The sequence below is a fragment of the Salvelinus alpinus genome, chromosome 24 (genome assembly GCF_045679555.1).
Source record: "Salvelinus alpinus chromosome 24, SLU_Salpinus.1, whole genome shotgun sequence".
Taxonomy (NCBI): domain Eukaryota; kingdom Metazoa; phylum Chordata; class Actinopteri; order Salmoniformes; family Salmonidae; genus Salvelinus; species Salvelinus alpinus.
This window is the reverse complement of record NC_092109.1, coordinates 9,650,967-9,671,247: the sequence shown is the minus strand read 5'-3', so window position 1 is coordinate 9,671,247 and position 20,281 is coordinate 9,650,967. Positions and strand designations below refer to the sequence as shown.

The following is a 20,281-nucleotide window of genomic DNA, read 5'->3' as shown; positions in this document are numbered from 1 at the left end:
GTGAAAGAAGGGTGAATTACTTCCCAGCACACACATTCACTCACATGCGTGGGGTAAGATAGGAGGGAAGGGTGAGAGCAACACGGGGAAGGTTGGAGTAAGAGGGAGGTCAGGGTTTCGAGATCTGTGGTTAGGACAGGGGTCAGACTCACTCTGTGCAGTCAACGAAGATGTCTCTACCGTGCCACACCTCCAGACTCTCTCTGCACCTCTTACCATAGCTCTCCACAACCTGTACACACTCAGACGACTGGCAGGAGAACATACACAGTTACTTAGCACAAATCTAAAGTCAGAAATCAACCTTTAGTGTGTGTGTGTGTGTGTGTGTCGGTGTGTAAAGACGGTACCTGTCTACTGAGGAACCTGTTAATGATTTGCATGCCAAAACTCTCCCTATCTTCATCTGATTGCACCTCATACTCCCCCTGTAAAAATTCAAAGAGATCTGCACTTGTGATTCCTGTTTTGTCAACATGAATTTTGAAGATCTCTGTCTAGTATCTGTCACTGATTGCTTGATCGTTCTTCATGAACGACCCAGGTCACTAAATCTCAGCATGCCATTGAGTCCAGGCCAATAAGGAAATACAGAGAGATATGAATAACAGTTATTTATAACCCAGTAGACATAAGTCGTCTTCTGCATACTGTAACATACTTTACATACATTTCTAACAAAGTTATCATGTTAGAACTCTTTCCTGGCTGTGCCCAAAACACACACCCTTCGGGAATATGGCATCACTTTGCTATGACACAGGTCTTTCAGCAGAGTGTACTTTAACATCAGCTCACAGCATTCTGTCGGATCATCTCCCCCAAAATGGACCATACCACCTCCTTCACAGTGAATAAGGCCTATATAGTAGATCATACCATTTTGTCCAGTAGGGAGTTGCAGTGCCGTAGCTCAGGTTTGCTCTGACAGAAGAGACAGAATAGTTGTCTGCCAATAGGCTGCTTCACACACAGACTGGAGTAGTCTCTCGCTGAAACAAACACATTACAAACATACAGTATTACACATACAAAATGTGCACTCACACATGCACATAGACACACATACACACCAGGGTTGTGCTCAATTCAGAATTGAATTGAGAATGCGTCATAAATCATTTTGAATGGAAGTAGTGAACATGATACAGAATTTCAATTGAAATTGGTACTAAAGGCAATAGAACTGAATTCAGTGAAATTAATTGAAATTCAAAAGCCTCTTCTATTGCATATTAGGTGTAGCCTATACAAATATACATATTGTACATAAAACATCAAACATGTCGTTATATACAGTTGAAGTCGGAAGTTTACATACACTTAGGTTGGAGTCATTAAAACTCGTTTTTCAACCACTCCACAAATTTCTTGTTAACAAACTATAGTTTTGGCAAGTCGGTTAGGACATCTACTTTGTGCATGACACAAGTAATTTTCACAACAATTGTTTACAAACAGATTATTTCACTCATTCACTGTATCACAATTCCAGTGGGTCAGAAGTTTACATACACTAAGTTGACTGTGCCTTTAAACGGCTTGGAAAATTCCAGAAAATGATGTTATGGCTTTAGAAGCTTCTGATAGGCTAATTGACATCATTTGAGTCAATTGGAGGTGTACTGTGGAGGTATTTCAAGGCCTACCTTCAAACTCCGTGCCTCTTTGCTTGACATCATGGGAAAATCAAAAGAAATCAGCCAAGACCTCAGAAAAAAAATTGTAGACCTCCACAAGTCTGGTTCATCCTTGGGAGCAATTTCCAAACGCCTGAAGGTACCACATTCATCTGTACAAACAATAGTACGCATGTATAAACACCATGGGACCAGGCAGCCGTCATACCGCTCAGGACACGTTCTGTCTCCTAGAGATGAACGTACTTTGGTGCGAAAAGTGCAAATCAATCCCAGAACAACAGCAAAGGACCTTGTGAAGATGCTGGAGGAAACAGGTACAAAAGTATCTATATCCACACTAAAACAAGTCCTATATCGACATAACCTGATAGGCCGCTCAGCAAGGAAGAAGCCACTGCTCCAAAACCGCCATAAAAAAGCCAGACCACGGTTTACAACTGCACATGGGGACAAATATCATAATTTTTGGAAAAATTTCCTCTGGTCTGATGAAACAAAAATAGAACTATTTGGCCATAATGACCATCGTTATGTTTGGAGCAAAAAGGGGGAGGCCTGCAAGCCGAAGAACAACATCCCACCGTGAAGTACGGGGATGGCAGCATCATGTTGTTGGGGTGCTTTGCTGCAGGAGGGACTGGTGCACTTCACAAAATAGATGGTATCATGAGGCAGGAAAATTATGTGGATATATTGAAGCAACATCTCAAGACATCAGTCAGGAAGTTAAAGCTTGGTCGCAAACGGGTCTTCCAAATGGACAATGACCCCAAGCATACTTCCAAAGTTGTGGCAAAATGGCTTAAGTACAACAGTCAAGGTATTGGGGTGGCCATCACAAAGCCCTGACCTCAATCCCATAGAAGATTTGTGTGCAGAACTGACAAAGCATGTGCGAGCAAGGAGGCCTACAAACCTGACTCAGTTACACCAGCTCTGTCAGGAGGACTGGGCCAAAATTCACCCAACTTATTGTGGGAAGCTTGTGGAAGGCTACCCAAAACGTTTGACCCAAGTTAAACAATTTAAAGGCAATGCTACCAAATACTAATTGAGTGTAAGTAAACTTCTGACCCACTGGGAATGTGATGAAAGAAATAAAAGCTGAAATAAATCATTCTCTCTATTATTATTCTGACATTTCACATTCTAAAATAGTGTGGTGATCCTAACTGACCTAAGACAGGGAATTTTTACTAGGATTAAATGTCAGTAATTGTGAAAAACTGAGTTTAAATGTATTTGGCTAAGGTGTATGTAAACTTCCGACTTCAACTGTACATGCATATGAAATACTTATTTTCCACCATAATTTGCAAATAAATTCATAAAAAATCCTACAACGTGATTTTATGGATTTATTTTTCTCATTTTGTCTGTCATAGTTGAAGTGTACCTATGATGAAAATAACAGGCCTCATCTTTTTAAGTGGGAGAACTTGCACAATTGGTGGCTGACTAAATACTTTTTTGCCCCACTGTATATATATATATATAAACACGCACGCACGCACGCACGCACGCACGCATCGTGGTAATGAGCCATCCTCCCCTCAGCAGCCTCCACTGGTGTCTACAGTACCCCTTGGGGAGGGTATACACACACACACACACACACACACACACACACACACACACACACACACACACACACACACACACACACACTGACCGATGGTGTTGCCCAGCTCCATACACTGGCTGATGTGAGGGAAGCGCAGCATCCTTCTCCATTTCCAACTCCTGCCTTTTCCTCCTCCACCTGGAGAGAGATGCAATAGGGTAGGGAAGAATGAGAAGACATTTGATATTACAGCTGAGCTGTCATAGTATACTGTTTTTCTTAACCAAAAGCATGTGAGTTTATTCAACCCTTTGGGTTATGTATTGTGTGTGATATGTTAACAGGCGGCTTCAGAAGTAAAATAAATAGATAAACAATAACAGGTCAGATTCAGGCTTCTAGTTGAGCAGTTACAACCTTAGCCTGAAGGTCTTTGCTCTGTTTACCTTTTCGTTCACCTCAACACACTGGAAATAGATTACTATCAGTATGTCAACAACAGCCTTTGTTCCAGTGTGTGTGTGTGTGTGTGTATAGTTTCGTTGTCAATCAGGTTCCAGCCCTGGCATCCATCAACTCCAAAAGAGAGATCTATAAATAGGTCTAGGAGCAAGAACAAAGCCTATGGGTCCACATACAGTAGCACTGCATCCTGCACACACACACAGACACACACACATGTTTGGGACCAAACCATTGATTCCCATTCAAAATCCTATTTTCCCTAACCCTAATTCTAACACTAATTGTAAACCAAACCCTAAACCTAACCCCTAAGCCTAAAATAGCCTTTTTCTTTGTGGGGACCAACAAAATGTCCCCACTTGTCTGAACTTGTCCAAAATGTCTGGTCCCCACAAGGATAGTAAAACCAAAAACACACACACACTCACAGTGTAAACAATAGCTGTTTCCTGCTTACAGGTGTTCCCTACTGATGATGTCGTTGACAGATGGAATCTAGAGAGGAGTCCAACCTGTTTTGTGACCTCACGCAAAATCCCAACATTAATGTCTCACAGAATGGACAAACAAAATCTAAATTCAACTTTTGATGTGTGTGCCTACCACAGGAGGTTGGTGGCACCTTAATTGGGGAGGACAGGCTCGTGGTAATGAGCCATCCTCCCCTCAGCAGCCTCCACTGGTGTCTACAGTACCCCTTGGGGAGGGTATACCCCAAAAAGCGTATGTTGGAGAAAAAGCAAATAAGAAGCGTTACATATGTTACATGAAATGGACCAACTTTTTGGGCAGACTGAACATATTAGCAAAAGTCTGAGTTTGTAGACCTTAGGTCAAAACATGCATTGTCAGTTGGAAGGAAAGGCTTGGTTGAACACATAAACAATCATTAAAAGAAATGTGTCATTTCCATGAGTACTTTACAGAGTAAAAACAACCGTTGTGGATGTTACAGAGTCTGAAATAGACATTCAAATCTTAAACATTTCTTGATTAAAAATCTATCACAACACATTTGTTGTCATTTGGAATGTTTTTTAAAAATCCTGTAGAAAGCATAGTATATTAGGATTGCATACATGTAGCCTGGATAATATACGGCCTGGCACCACACCCTAATAGGTCATTTATTTTCTCTTGATGTATTTAAAAATGTACCTTTACCAGTTAAATAAAAACATTTTGGAATATTTAAATGTTTCTGAAACATTGTAACAAAGCATGCAATTAAGACCATAGCCGTGCCTATACTGCCAATCCACTTTTCTGGACACTGGATGAAGTCAGTATATTTTGGGGGGCTTGCATTTGAAAAGGACACGTATCTTTCTATCTAAAAAACAGTACTGCCATATATGACAAATGTATTTCAGCATATATTTTCCAAGAGAATCTTAGCTAGAACCTATAATTGTCAAGATATCAACAATTGCTTAAAGTAAAAGTCTGAAGAACACAGTGCATTCGGAAAGTATTCAGACCCCTTGACTTTTTCCAAATTTTGTTACGTCACAACATTATTCTAAATTTGATGAAATCATTTTTTCCCCCTCATCAATCTACACACAATACCCAATAATGACAAAGCGAAAACAGGTTTTTAGATTTTTTGGCAAATGTATTAACAATAAAAAACAGAAATATCTTATTTACATAACTATTCAGACCCTTTGCTATGAGACTCAAAATTGAGCTCAGGTGCATCCTGTTTTCATTGATGATCCTTCAGATGTTTCTACAACTTGATTGAAGTCCACCTGTGCTAAATTCAATTCATTGGACATGATTTGGAAAGGCACACACCTGTCTATATAAGGTCCCACAGTTAACAGTGCATGTCAGAGATAAAACCAAGCCATGAGGTGAAAGGAATTGTCCGTAGAGCTCCGAGACAGGATTGTGCTAACGCACAGATCTGGGGAAGGGTACCAAAAAATTTCTGCAGCATTGAAGGTCCCCAAGAACACAGTGGCCTCCATCATTCTTAAATGGAAGAAGTTTGGAAGCACCAAGACTCTTCCAAGAGCTGGCCGCCAGGCCAAACTGAGCAATCGGGGAGAAGGTCCTTGGTCAGGGAGGTGACCAAGAACCCGATGGTCACTCTGGCAGAGCTCCAGAGTTCCTCTGGGAGATGGGAGAACCTTCCAGAAGGAAAACCATCTCTGCAGCACTCCAACAATCAGGCCTTTATGGTGGAGTGTCCAGACGGAAGCCACTCCTCAGTAAAAGGCACATGACAGCCCGCTTGGAGTTTACCAAAAGGCACCTAAAGACTCTTAGACCATGAGAAACAAGATTATTTGGTCTGATGAAGCCAAGATTGAACTCTTTCGCCTGAATGCCAAGCGTCACATCTGGAGGAAACCTGGCACCATCCCTACAGTCTGAATACTTATGTAAATGTGATATTTCAGTTAAAATTCTTCAAGAATTTTGCAAAAATTCATAACCTTTTTTCTTTATGGGGTATTGTGTGTAGATTGATGAGGGGGAAAAACTATTTAATCCATTTTAGAATCAAGGCTGTAAAGTAACAAAATGTGGAAAAAGTCAAGGGGTCTGAATACTTTCCGAATGTACCGTATATCACAGAACAAGCACAAAGCATGTAGTGAATTCACATGCTTCTGAAACTATGATATAATACATACAATACCCATCACATCCAGAACTGTGATGGATGTTACAGATATCAACACGCTGAAAAAGGATACTGACAATGAAAAGAGAGAGAAACCAATTATAGACCATATAAAACCTTGATGAAAGTTTGCTTACAGAGAACGTTTCAAGAGGATCTGATGTAAGGTGCATGTTTTACAAAAGCCTTTCCTAAAAAACGTTATGGACGTTCCATTGTTTCTCTTTCAAGGAATGGAGGAAGGAAAGATGCTTTTCTTAAGTATTAAAACAGGCTTTTATATTCCTATTTCTCTCTGTGTGTGTGTGTGGGGAAGGAAAGTTGAGGAAGTAGTACTGTAGAAAATACCTGCATGTTAATTCTAAGGGAGTATCAATCAGTCTTATTTGATCATACATCCTTTCCATAATCCTTCACCACGTACATTGTTCCTCAGAAGGGAGTAACATTCTCTGGAACCCGTAGTCTCAATCACTCACTCTGACATCACTGTAAGTTAACAGTCGGGTTAGGTAAGGGAATGTATTGCACACACATGGTAGAAGTCCATTGTGGCACTTGCCATTCTGCAATAGTTGCAATCACATTCTACAGTGAGCTTGAAAAGTATTGAGACAGTGACACATTTTTTTGTCGTTTTGGCTCTGTACTCCAGCACGTGATACAATGTGTGTCTCTACCTCACTCATCATTATTCACGATTCAATCAGGATTATCCGTAATCATGTGTTAGCATCCACATTATTATAGAAGTGTTTAGAAATATTATATTCTTATTTACATTAAAAGTGATTCCATAATGACACAATACATTATTTACCATTAATTTCTATTGGGCACAAAATCATCTGAAACACAACCAAAACAAACAGCAAATGTATCCAACAAATTTGTAGTCACAAACTTGATGTAGTCATTGCGTGCTATGAATATGGGACCAAATGCTTAACTTTTGGTCCCCTAAAATGTACAAAAAGTGCTGTAATTTCTAAACGGTTGAGCCGATATGTATAAAAATCCACTCAAATTAAATCCGACATTCTGCACTTTAACCTCATAGTCATTATATCATTTCAAATCCAAAGTGCTGGAGTACAGAGCCAAAACAACAACAATCTGTCACTGTCCCAATACTTGTGGAGCTCACTGTACGGGACATTCATAAAAATGTCGGGACGTTCATGAGAATGTACAGTACTAGTCAAAAGTTTGGACACACCTACTCATTCAAGGGTGGCAACTATGAAGAATCTCAAATATAAAATATATTTTGATTTGTTTTGTCACACCCTGATCTATTTCACCTGTCTTTGTGCTTGTAATAAACATTTGTTACTTTGACACTGTCTGCATCTGGGTCTTCCCTAAAACTTGACAGTACGAACTGGCCATGACTGACCAAGCAGACTTGGACCAGCTCCGCAACACCTTCTCCTCCCAAGGAGCCACCATTGGAAGGCACGAGGTGTTGCTTCATGGTCTTATGGAGGGGTTCCAGACCTTGGCCAAACGCCATGACCGAGTGTTGAACACATTGCTGGAGCAATTCCGCAGGTTGTCTGTTAGGTAGCCTACCACGACGGTAACCTCCCAGCCCCTCAGTAACCCGGCTGATAGTAGCGCCGCCACCCCGGTTTCCCGGGAACCCTACTTACTTCCCTCGGATCGCTTCGATGCCTGGAAGTTACTCCCGCAGTGTGGCAGACTATGCAGTGGATTCCCGCACGTTGGCAGCTGAGAGTGCCTGGAATCCGGAAGCACTGTTTCGACATGTTCCTGCACGGAGTATCGGAAGAAGCAAAGGATGCGCTTGCAGCCCGGGAACTACCGTCTCTGGGGCCTATGAGAGCTTTATGGACACTACCCTGGCGTCCGAGCTGGGCATCCCCACTCAGCCCCTCTCCATTCCCATGGACGTTAGAGTGCTGGACAGCCGCTCTATAGGCCGGGTCACCCACAATACCACCCCCATCAACCTACGTGTGTCAGGGAACGACAGCGAGACAATCCAATTCCTGCTCATTAAGTCTCCTCAGGTTCCCGTGGTACTAGGATTCTCTTGCCTCCAGCGACACAATCCCCTTATTGACTGGTTGGCTGGTGCCATCATGGACTGGAGCCCGTTCTGCCACGCTCATTGCCTGAAGTCAGCGCATCCTGCCCCGGGGCGTCTTCCTGGGATCTTGGAAGTTGCCCCGAACCTCTCCGCCATTCCCGCGGAGTACCAGGACCTCCGGGAGGTGTTCAGTAAGGCCTGTGGGATTGACCTTCTCCCAGGTACCACTCCGCCCCGGGGACGACTGTACTCTCTGTTGGATCCGGAGACCAATGTTATGGAGACCTGCATTGAGGACTCCCTAGCTGCAGGTTTCATCCGTCCTTCTGCCTCCCCCGCCGCCTCAGGGCTCTTCTTTGTGGAGAAGAAGGACAAAACCCTGTGCCAGTGCATCGACTACTGGGTCCTCAACGACATCACGGTGAAGAACTGCTACCACTCATCTCCTCGGCCTTCGAGCCGCTCCAGGGGGCCACTGTGTTTTCCAAGCTGGACCTACAGAACGCTTACCACCTGGTGTGGATACGGGAAGGGGACGAGTGGAAGACTGCATTCAACACGGCCAGCGGTCACTACAAGTATCTGGTCATGCCATTTGGCCTTACCAACGCCCCAGCCGTGTTCCAGGCGCTGGTTAATGATGTTCTCCGCGACATGTTGAACCGGTTCGTCTTCGTCTACCTCGACGACATCCTCGTCTTCTCCCTCTCCGCCCAAGAACACGTGCTCCACGTCCAACAGGTTCTCCAACGCCTCCTGGAGAACCAGCTTTTTGTGAAAGCAGAGAAGTGTGAATTCCATTGCTCCACTATCCCCTTCCTGGGTTACATCATCACTGCAGGGAGTTTACAGATGGATCCCGGGAAGGTAAGAGCGGTGGTGAATTGGCCCCAGCCTAAGTCCAGGGTGCAGCTGCAATGTTTTCTGGGATTCGCCAACTTTTATTGACGCTTTATTCAGGGTTACAGCACCCTGGCTGCCCCCCTTTCTGCACTCACCTCTCCCAAGGTTCCGTTCACGTGGCCCCCAGCTGCTGACCGGGCGTTCCGGTCAAACACGGTTTCACCACAGCTCCCATCTTGGTTCATCCTGACCAATTCCGCCAGTTCGTAGTGGAGGACTTCAGTTCGATGCTTCGGATGTTGGAGTGGGGACTGTCCTGTCCCAGTATTCTGCCCTGGACCTCAAGTTACATCCCTGCACCGCCCTCTCCCATCACCTCTATGCCATGGAGAGGAACTACGATGTGGGGAATCGTGAGCTCCTCATGGCGAAGATGGCGTTGGAGGAGTGGAGGCACTGGCTGGTAGGGGGTGGAACATCCGTTCATTGTTTGGACTGACTACAAGAACCAGGAATATCTCCGCCTCGCCAAGCGTATCAATTCCAGGCAAGCTAGTGGGGCCCAGCTTTTCTCCCGGTTCAACTTCTCCCTCTCATACCGACTGGGATCCAAGAATGTCAAGCCGGATGCTCTGTCACGCTGCTATAGCCCCACGACTACAACCCCGGAACACGAGACCATCCTTCCCACCTTGTGCCTGGCGATTGCATTCAGCTGGGGAATAGGGAAGCAGGTTTGTGAGGCTCAGCATTCCCAGCAGAAGCCTGGGGGGAGGCCCAGATAACCGGATGTTTATTCCTGACGTGGTCCGCTCCTCGGTCCTGGAGTTGGCCCACTTCTCCAGGCTTGCCTGCCACCCGGGCTCCCGTCAAACCCTGGCCTTTGTGCGACAATGCTTATAGTGGCCCTGACGTCTCTGCATTCGTCGCCGCATGCACGATCTGTGCGCAGAACAAGACTCCTCGGCAAGCTCCGGGTGGTTTCCTTCAACCTCAGCCTGTCCCTCACCGTCCCTGGTCTCGCATTTCCCTGGACTTTGTCACGGATCTCCCCCCATCTGATGGCAACATCGCCATTTTGACTGGAGTGGACCGGGTTTTCCAAAACTGCCCACTTCATTCCTCTTCCCAAGCTACCCTCTGCCAAAGAGACGGCCCAGCTCATGGTGCAGCACGTCTTCCGGATCCATGGACTCCCATTGGACATGGTCTCCGACTGGGTAGGCCGTCATTGTAAATAAGAATTTGTTCTTAACTGACTTGCCTAGTTAAATAAAAAATATATAATAATTCTCGTCCCGGTTCTGGAAGGCGATCGGCACACTCATTGGGTCGTCGGCCAGCATGTCCTCCGGGTTCCACCCCTAGTCCAACGGCCAGTCGGAGCGAGCCAACCAAGACTTGGAGTCGACTCTTCACTGCCTGGTCTCCGCCAACCCTACCACTTGGAGCCAGAAACTAGTGTGGGTCGAATACGCCTGCAACATCTTTCCTTGCTCTGCCACGGGTCTCTTGCCCTTTGAGTGTTCCCTGGGTTATCAAACCCCGCTCTTCCCTGAACAAGAGCGGGTGGAGTCCCGCAAACTTTCCCCCCGGGTTTATCGGTCCTTTCCCCATCTCCAAGGTCATTAGCCCCTCTGCTGTTTGTCTTCTGTTGCCCCGTATCCTCCTTATACATTCACCTTTTCATGTGTCTAGAAACAAACCCATGTCTCACAGCCCTTTGTCTCCTGTTTCCAGGCTCACCCCTCTCCCCCGTCTCATCGACGGCCAATCAGTGTACACGGTGAGGCGTCTCCTGAAGGTTCGACCTCGGGACAGGGGATTCCAGTACCTGGTTGACTGGGAGGGTTATGGCCGGAGGAGAGGTGCTGGGTCCCCGCTAGGGACATCCTGGACCCAGGCCTCATCGCTGATTTCCAATGCCGGCACCCCGGTCAACCACTCATGTGCCCAGGTAGAACGCCAGGTGGTGCCGCTAGAGGGGGGTTACTGTCACACCCTGATCTGTTACACCTGTGCTTGTCTCCACCCCCCCCTCCAGGTGTCACCCATCTTCCCCATTATCCCCAGTGTATTTATACCTGTGTTCTGTTTGTCTGTTGCCAGTTTGTTTTGTTCGTCTAGCCTACCAGCATGTTTACCCTTGCTCTTGTCTGTTTCTAGTTCCTGTTTTCCCGGTTTGACCATTCTGCCTGCCCTGACCCTGAGCCTTCCTGCCGTTCTGTACCTTGTCACACCACACTGGAATATTGACCTCTGCCTGCCCTGACCCTGAGACTGCCTGCCGTTCTGTACCTTTTGGACTCTGATCGGGATTACTGACCTCAGCCTGCCCTTGACCTGTTGTTTTGCCTGCCCCCTGTTCTAGTAATAAACTTTTGTTACTTTGACACTGTCTGCATCTGGATCTTCCCTAAAACATGATATGTTTAACAATTTGTTGATAGTCAAAATAAAGAAAAACCCTTGAATAAATAGGTGTGTCCAAACTTTTGACTAGTACTGTATACCAAGTTCAGAATACCACGGGTACACTGCAATCTCCCACAAAGCAGGGCATGGCCTGTAGCCAGTGGCGACGTATTATTCAGGGTCACGTTTAACTAAAAAATAATAATATATAGATTTTTTTGCCTGTTTTGCATGTTATTTTGGTATTAATACGTGTCACATATCAGTTTACAAACGCTGCATACAAACATTTGTATCTTTTAGCCTTCTTGAGTAAGGCAGCTCCAAAATACAGGTGTTTCAGCCTAGCTCAGTGCTTCTGTGGTGGTGGGGCAGCCAGCGGAAAATATGGAGTGTAGAGGTTGGTAATGTTCTCTAGTTGCGCCGTGATTGGCTCAGTGTTCTGTCACTCATGGGGACACTACGTCACCACAAAATCTACGGGTAGAGCTCGAAAATTCAAGCCACTTGGGTGCTGCCATAGACCTACATTAGAAGTGCCCATCCAAGAAGGCTCAAGGTCATTGGCCACAGATAAAATTATATCAAATCACGTTATATCTACCGTGGCTTTGATTGGACTGACCATGTCATCATACTTTCAAAATATTAGCGAGCAAGCTAGACAAGCAGTCATGCATCAAGTAGGCAATCTACTGGCAAATCTTTTTCAATCCTTGTCATATGAAAATAAATTATAGATAAAACATATCGGTGCCTATCGGCCATTGGACATAAGCATTACACAACAAGTTGGAAATCTGAAATTCAACAATGAGTGCTGAGGGATTTCGTTGTCTCATCATGCTCTAGCGACTGCTTGTGGCGGGCCAGGGGCCTGCAAGCTGACTTCGGTCGTCAGTTCGACAGTGTTTCCTCCGACACATTGGTGCGGCTGGCTTCCGGGTTAAGCGAGCAGTGTGTCAAGGAGAAATTCGTAGGGGAGTTGCAGCGATAAGACAAGATTATAACTACCAATTGGATATAAAAAAGGGGGGTAATGCCATGGGCCAGAAAAGTTTTAATACATTGGCCATGCTGTCAATCTAGCATGACTTCTGCCGCGTTCAAAACAACTGGAAACTCGGAACTGGGAAATCTCAGACTTCAGTGACAACTGGGAACTCAGATAAAACTAGCTCAGATTGGGAAAATACGGAAAATAATTTCGAACAGGCATCCAACTCGGAATTCCAACTCGGGATTTCGGGCCTCTTTCTAGAGCCCACAAGAAGGACCGCCGCGCCACCTTCCTGTGCAAGTGAGCACAACTGTAAGGGGGCGTGCTGGTGGCAGGGAAGTCAGGCGCATGAGATCGAACTTGGTATAAAACGGAGCAGTTTAATAAGTGCTCAAAAACTCAGAAAAACAAAATATACAAAATAATACAAGCGGGTACAAAACCCGTCGCACACCAGAACATAACTTGCACATAGCTTACAAACAAACACTGACAAGGACAATGAGGGAGAACAGAGGGTTAAATACACAACATGTAACGTATGGGATTGGAACCAGGTGTGATACAAGACAAGGCAAAACCAAAGGAAAATGAAAAGAGGATCAGCAATGGCTAGAAGGTCGGCGACTTCGAACGCAGCCCGAACAAGGAGAGGGACCAACTTCGGCGGAAGTCGTGACAACAACACAACAAGGTGAGTCCAAAAGTGTCTTGCATGCTGCTGCATAAATTATGTAATATGCCAGGGAAATATGTATACTGAAAGTAATGCTAAGTGTATGTTGTGTAGTAAGCTGTTAGTAGCCCAAGTGCCTCACCCTAATAATTTGGTCCCTTTCCTACCTCATAATTTAGCCTACTGTTCTGACTGTTCTAACTGTTAAGATGGCGCTGAAGAACACGTTTTACATTTTCCCAACCATTTGTGCTATTTTGTTATTTTTGTACTCAAAGCATGCGCGGACCAACTGTCAAGTGTCTTCAATGACATTTTCAACCTCTCCCTGACCGATCTGTAATACCTACATGTTTCAAGCAGACCACCATAGTCCCTGTGCCCAAGGAAGCGAAGGTAACCTGCCTAAATGATTACTGCCCTGTGGCACTCACGTCGGTAGCCATGAAGTGCTTTGAAAGGCTGGTCATGGCTCACAACAACAGCATCCTCCCGGACACCCTAGACCCACTCCTATTTGCATACCACCCCAACAGATCCACAGATGACACAATCTCAATCGCACTCCACACTGCCCTTTCTCATCTGGACAAAAGGAACACCTATGTGAGAATGCTGTTCATTGACTACAGCTCAGCGTTCAATACCATAGTGCCCACGAAGATCATCACTAAGCTAAGGACTCTGGGACTAAACACCTCCCTCTGCAACTGGATCCTGGACTTCCTGATGGGCCGCCCCCAGGTGGTAAGAGTAGGCAACAACACGTCTGCCACACTGATCCTTAACACTGGGGCCACTCATGGGTGTGTACTTAGTCCCCGCCTGTATTCCCTGTTCACCAACGACTGTGTGTCCAAACACGACTCCAACACGACTCATGAAGTTTGCTGACGCCACAACAGTGGTAGGCCTGATTACCGACAACAATGAGACGGCCTATAGGGAGGAGGTCAGAGAACTGGCAGTGTGTTGCCAGGACAACAACCTCTCCCTCAATGTGAGCAAGACTAAGGAGCTGATCGTGGACTACAGGAAAAGGCGGGCCGAATGTCCACATCACCAACGAACTATCATGGTCCAAACATACCAAGATAGTCGTGAAGAGGGCACGACAAAACCTTTTCCCCCTCAGGAGACTGAATAGATTTGGCATGGGTCCCCAGATCCTCAAAAGGTTCTACAGCTGCACCATCGAGAGCATCCTGACTGGTTGCAACACCGCCTGGTATGGCAACTGCTCGGCATCTGACCGTATGGCGCTACAGAGGGTAGTGCGAAAGGCCCAGTACATCACTGGGGCCAAGCATCCTGTCATCCAGGACCTACAGTGGGGAGAACAAGTATTTGATACACTGCCGATTTTGCAGGTTTTCCTACTTACAAAGCATGTAGAGGTCTGTAATTTTTATCATAGGTACACTTCAACTGTGAGAGACGGAATCTAAAACAAAAATCCAGAAAATCACATTGTATGATTTTTAAATAATTAATTTGCATTTTATTGCATGACATAAGTATTTGATCACCTACCAACCAGTAAGAATTCCGGCTCTCACAGACCTGTTCGTTTTTCTTTAAGAAGCCCTCCTGTTCTCCACTCATTACCTGTATTAACTGCACCTGTTTGAACTCGTTACCTGTATAAAAGACACCTGTCCACACACTCAATCAAACAGATTCCAACCTCTCCACAATGGCCAAGACCAGAGAGCTGTGTAAGGACATCGGGGATAAAATTGTAGACCTGCACAAGGCTGGGATGGGCTACAGGACAATAGGCAAGCAGCTTGGTGAGAAGGAAACAACTGTTGGCGCAATTATTAGAAAATGGAAGAAGTTCAAGATGACGGTCAATCACCCTCGGTCTGGGGCTCCATGCAAGATTTCACCTCGTGGGGCATCAATGATCATGAGGAAGGTGAGGGATCAGCCCAGAACTACACGGCAGGACCTGGTCAATGACCTGAAGAGAGCTGGGACCACAGTCTCAAAGAAAACCATTAGTAACACACTACGCCGTCATGGATTAAAATCCTGCAGCGCACGCAAGGTCCCCCTGCTTAAGCCAGTGCATGTCCAGGCCTGTCTGAAGTTTGCCAATGACCATCTGGATGATCCAGAGGAGGAATGGGAGAAGGTCATGTGGTCTGATGAGACAAAAATATAGCTTTTTGGTCTAACTCCACTCGCCGTGTTTGGAGGAAGAAGAAGTATGAGTACAACCCCAAGAACACCATCCCAACCGTGAAGCATGGAGGTGGAAACATCATTCTTTGGGGATGCTTTTCTGCAAAGGGGACAGGACGACTGCACCGTATTGAGGGGAGGATGGATGGGGCCATGTATCGCGAGATCTTGGCCAACAACCTCCTTCCCTCAGTAAGAGCATTGAAGATGGGTCGTGGCTGGGTCTTCCAGCATGACAACGACACGAAGCACACAGCCATGGCAACTAAGGAGTGGCTCCGTAAGAAGCATCTCAAGGTCCTGGAGTGGCCTAGCCAGTCTCCAGACCTGAACCCAATAGAAAATCTTTGGAGGGAGCTGAAACTCCGTATTGCCCAGCGACAGCCCCGAAACCTGAAGGATCTGGAGAAGATCTGTAGGGAGGAGTGGGCCAAAATCCCTGCTGCAGTGTGTGCAAACCTAGTCAAGAACTACAGGAAACGTATGATCTCTGTAATTGCAAACAAAGGTTTCTGTACCAAATATTAAGTTCTGCTTTTCTGATGTATCAAATACTTATGTCATGCAATAAAATGCAAATTAATTACTTAAAAATCATACAATGTGATTTTCTGGATTTTTGTTTTAGATTCCGTCTCTCATAGTTGAAGTGTACCTATGATAAAAATTACAGACCTCTACATGCTTTGTAAGTAGGAAAACCTGCAAAATCGGCAGTGTATCAAATACTTGTTCTCCCCACTGTATATAATAGGCCAGAGGAAAGCCCATAAAATTGTCAGAGACTCCAATCACCCAAGTTATAGACTGTTTTCTCTGCTACCGCACTGCAAGCGGTACTGGAGCACCAAATCTAGGACCAAAAGGCTCCTCAACAGCTTCTACCCCCAAGCCATTAGACTGCTGAACAAATCACAAAAATCGCCACCGGACAATTTATATTGACCCCCCCACCCCCTTTTGTAGACTGCTGCTACTTGCTGTTTGTTTGTTATCTATGCATAGTCACTTCGCCCCCACCTACATACTGACTCGGTACCGGTGACCCCTGTATATAGCCTCGTTATTGTTATTCTTATTGTGTTACTTTTTATTATAACATTTTATTTTAGCCTACTTGGTAAATATTTTCTTCTTGAACTGCACTGTTGGTTAAGGGCTTGTAAGTAAGAATTTCACAGTAAAGTCTACACTTGTTGTATTCGGTGCATGTGGCAAATAAAGTTTGATTTAATTTGACTTGATGGTGCCCATGTAGCCTATAGACTGTTTTAGAGAAATGTAATCATTGAATATTGTAAGAGCTTTCATTGTCTGCTTATCTGCCCCCAAGTCATAAGACTGCTGAACAATTAATCAAATGGCCACCTGGACTATTTACATGGACCCCCCCCCCCCCCATTTGTTTTTACACCGCTGCTACTTGCTGTTTATTATCTATGCTTGGTGGGGCAAACAAACAAAACATGTGGGAGGCATACCAACAAAGCCACTACACAGCACAACACTAAACAATACATTAATTGCACTATAACGATGACAAACGGTGCCCACAAACTGTTCGGGCCTACATAAAGTTGTCCCAGCAGAGTCCCAGCACCTTACCACTGCTACACCTAGCTTTCAGCGGAGCCTTGTCTGGCAGCGAAACAGTTCATTCAGCCTCATTTACTGCCTTTAAAAAAAGCATAGCTGTTATGGCTGACTTGCTTAAACAAATGTGGTTTCTACTGACAATTGAGATGTACAAACTATGGCATAAGGGGACGACAAGCAGATAAGAGGCAATCCGTAATTTCGATATAGACATTAATGAGCAAGCGACGACGGACGTAGTCAATATAACTATATGTTCGGCACTTTTGAAATGTACAGCGTTAGAATTCAGAACATGGGCCGTTCTTACAGTATTCTCCCTGCACACCAAGTCAGAACTGTAGGATAAATAAAGGGGGCATATAAGCAGACAATGAAAGCTCTTACAATATTCAATGATTACATTTCTCTAAAACATATTATAGGCTACATTTTTGGACTCACGTTGTTGTGATGGGCTTGAACAGGAAAGTGGTGCGGTGGTCCTTTGTGGGCAAATTTTGTCACCAAAGAGAAAGATTTACAATTCTGAGTTTAATGACTGTTCAAAGCGTATTTTCCGAGTTTGAGCTTGTTTATTCCCGACTTCCCAGTTGCAATGCTTGCAGTTAGCCACTGTCCCCGATTCCTTACAAACGACTCATTGTTGAATTTGCGGTCTCCAAATTGTTGTGTAATGTTTATGCCCAATGGCCGATGAGCACCGATACATTTTATCTGTATTTTCTCTTCATTATTTCTCTTCATATGACAAGGATTAAACAGGATTTGGCAGTAGACTTGATTCATGATGATGGCTGCTAGCTAAGATTGTGAAAGTATGATGTTGACATGATCCGTCCAATCAATGCTACTGTACATATAACGTGATTTGACGTCATTTCTGTGGCCAATGACCTTGAGCCTTCTTGAAATGGCAATTGTAATATAACTCTATGGCAGGACCCAAAGGGCTGAAATGTTGGATGTCTATCCTTACTAAGGACTTAAGCTTGGCGATTGCATAAGGTCCCCATGAGTGACAGAACACTGAGCCAATCACTGTGCAATGCTCCTATTTTCTGCTGGACCGCCCCACCACTACAGAAAGCACTGAGCTAGGCTGAAACACCTAACTTTTGAAGCTGCCTTACTCAAGAAAAAAAAAAGAGACCATATTATTTGTATTTTCTTTAAATTGTTTTCTAAAAATGTGGGTCTCAAAGCCCCACCTGCCCTGAATGACGGGTCGCCACTGGTCACTTTACCCCTACCTACATATACAAATTACCTTGACTAACCTGTACCCCCGCACACTGACTCGGTACCGGTACCCCTTGTATATAGCCTCATTATTGTTATTTTATTGTGTTACTTTTTATAATTTTTTACTTTAGTTTATTTGGTAAATATTTTCTTAACTCTTTCTTGAACTGCATTGTTGATTAAGGGCTTATAAGTAAGAATTTGACGTTAAGGTCTACAGCTTTTGTATTTGGCGCATGTGACAAAGTTTGATTTGATTTATCCTACGGTTCTGACTTGGTGTACAGGGAGAATAATGTAAGAACTGCCCATATTCTGAGTTCTGTCACTGTACATTTCAAAAGTGCTGGTCAAATAGTTCTATTGACTACGTCTGTCCTAGCGCGCTCATTATAATGGCTTAATTCAAAATGATGTATTGCCTCTTTTCCACTCGTCGTTCCCTCATGCCAGGTTTGTACATCTGAATTGTCAGTAGAAACCACATTTGTTTAAACAAGTAAGTCATATCAGCTATGTTTTTTTTTTTTAAAGGCAGTGTAATGAGTCTGAATGAACTGTTTCGCTGCCAGACAAGGCTCCTTCACTTCATCGTGTTGAAAAGAAAGCTCTGCTGTTGGGACAGCTTTATGCAGGCCCTACCAGTTTGTGGTCACCTTTATAGTGCAATGAATGTATTGTTTAGTGTTGTGTAGTGACGTTGCTGGCATGCAACGTTTTTAGTTTGCCCCACCAAGATTGACATGCTAAAATCGCCACTGCCTGTAGCCTACTGTAACCCTCCTACTCATATGTGGCAACACAGCATTGTAACAGAGGGCAACACAAACTGGAATAATGTTGAGCTCTGAATACAGTACTGCTTGAGTTAGGTGTAAATAGGCTATGTTTTTCTAAACTTCTTAAACGAATATACTGTACAACTAACTCTAGACGCATCATTACTGACTTCCATGGTTAAATAAAACGAATACATAAAGACAGACATGTTGACAAGTGACACCTAGAAAAATGTAATTTCCTGAAGAAAATGTTTTCTTGCTTCTGTATGGTATTAGAAGAAGTCGTTTTTCTATGTCTTTCTTACCTTCCCTGGCACGGATGAGTGCGCTGTTTGCCACCATACCATCTATTTCCATTGTTGCAGAGGGATGCGGACTGGAACAACTTTCTTTTATTCTCGCCTTTACCTTATTCAAACCATCCGTCTGCAATGACAGATTTAACCACCATCCATTCTACAGATGACGCGCATAGCCTGGTTCTCGTTCTCATGCGCAGATAGATTCCATAAAATGTGAAAGTGTTTCTTAACCAAATACCGATCTAAAAACGCAGTAGCCTACCCTACCCTAACATAAACTTGTTTAAAAAGTGGGATAAAGTAGGCTAGGCTAAAGCGTTCGATCTGTCAGAGCTTAGGCCTACCGACCACACGAATACAAGTGCGCCCAGGTGCACCGGCAGCGGCATCACCGTTAGGGTACAAAGGGTGGGGTAAGTGTCCCCCCCCGTAAATCACATTAAGACCACAAGATGTCACCAAATTATTTCCCCAACAATTTCCCTGGCTGCCACTGCTCTTGCTCAACAAAACATTTCCTCTGTATCGTCACAACTTTTGGAGATATTTCAATAATTCATGTTTAAATATACCAGTAGAAAAGCCTTAAGATAAGTAATCCACTTTTAGCTAATTTACACAGCATTTTATGTTATATAAGTTAGCTAGCTATGATTTTAAGAGAGCACTTTTCAATTGGCATCTCTCCCCCTGTTTTCAGTCACAGGTGGGGGCTGGATTAGGCGTGAGCAGTGCAGGAGGTGGGCTCATGAGTTGTGCTCCTGGGGATAGCTTTATTTGTGACCCGGGATCGTGCAATAGCATAGCATAAGATAGTTGCCACATCAATGTTACACTGAATTAATTAGTTATTGTTATTAAAT

General features: G+C 44.5%; 1 protein-coding gene across 2 annotated transcripts in view; it reads right to left on the bottom strand.

Moving 5' to 3' along the window:
• The window catches only part of LOC139552083 (G protein-coupled receptor kinase 6-like), a 34,341-nt gene extending 14,594 nt beyond the window's left edge, over window positions 1-19,747 (bottom strand). The window contains exons 1-5 of one of the 2 annotated variants that reach the window (XM_071363483.1): window positions 19,422-19,747; window positions 3,316-3,405; window positions 880-992; window positions 351-428; window positions 153-250 (exon numbers count right to left, since the gene is read on the bottom strand). In XM_071363483.1, coding sequence (XP_071219584.1) covers window positions 153-250; window positions 351-428; window positions 880-992; window positions 3,316-3,405; window positions 19,422-19,473 — 431 coding nt within the window. In that variant the 5' untranslated portion in view covers window positions 19,474-19,747. Of the gene's footprint in view, window positions 1-152; window positions 251-350; window positions 429-879; window positions 993-3,315; window positions 3,406-4,275; window positions 4,370-19,421 lie in introns of those variants that run through there. The other variant, XM_071363484.1, reaches the window with a different exon arrangement.
• Between the last annotated feature and the right edge of the window lie 534 nt (window positions 19,748-20,281).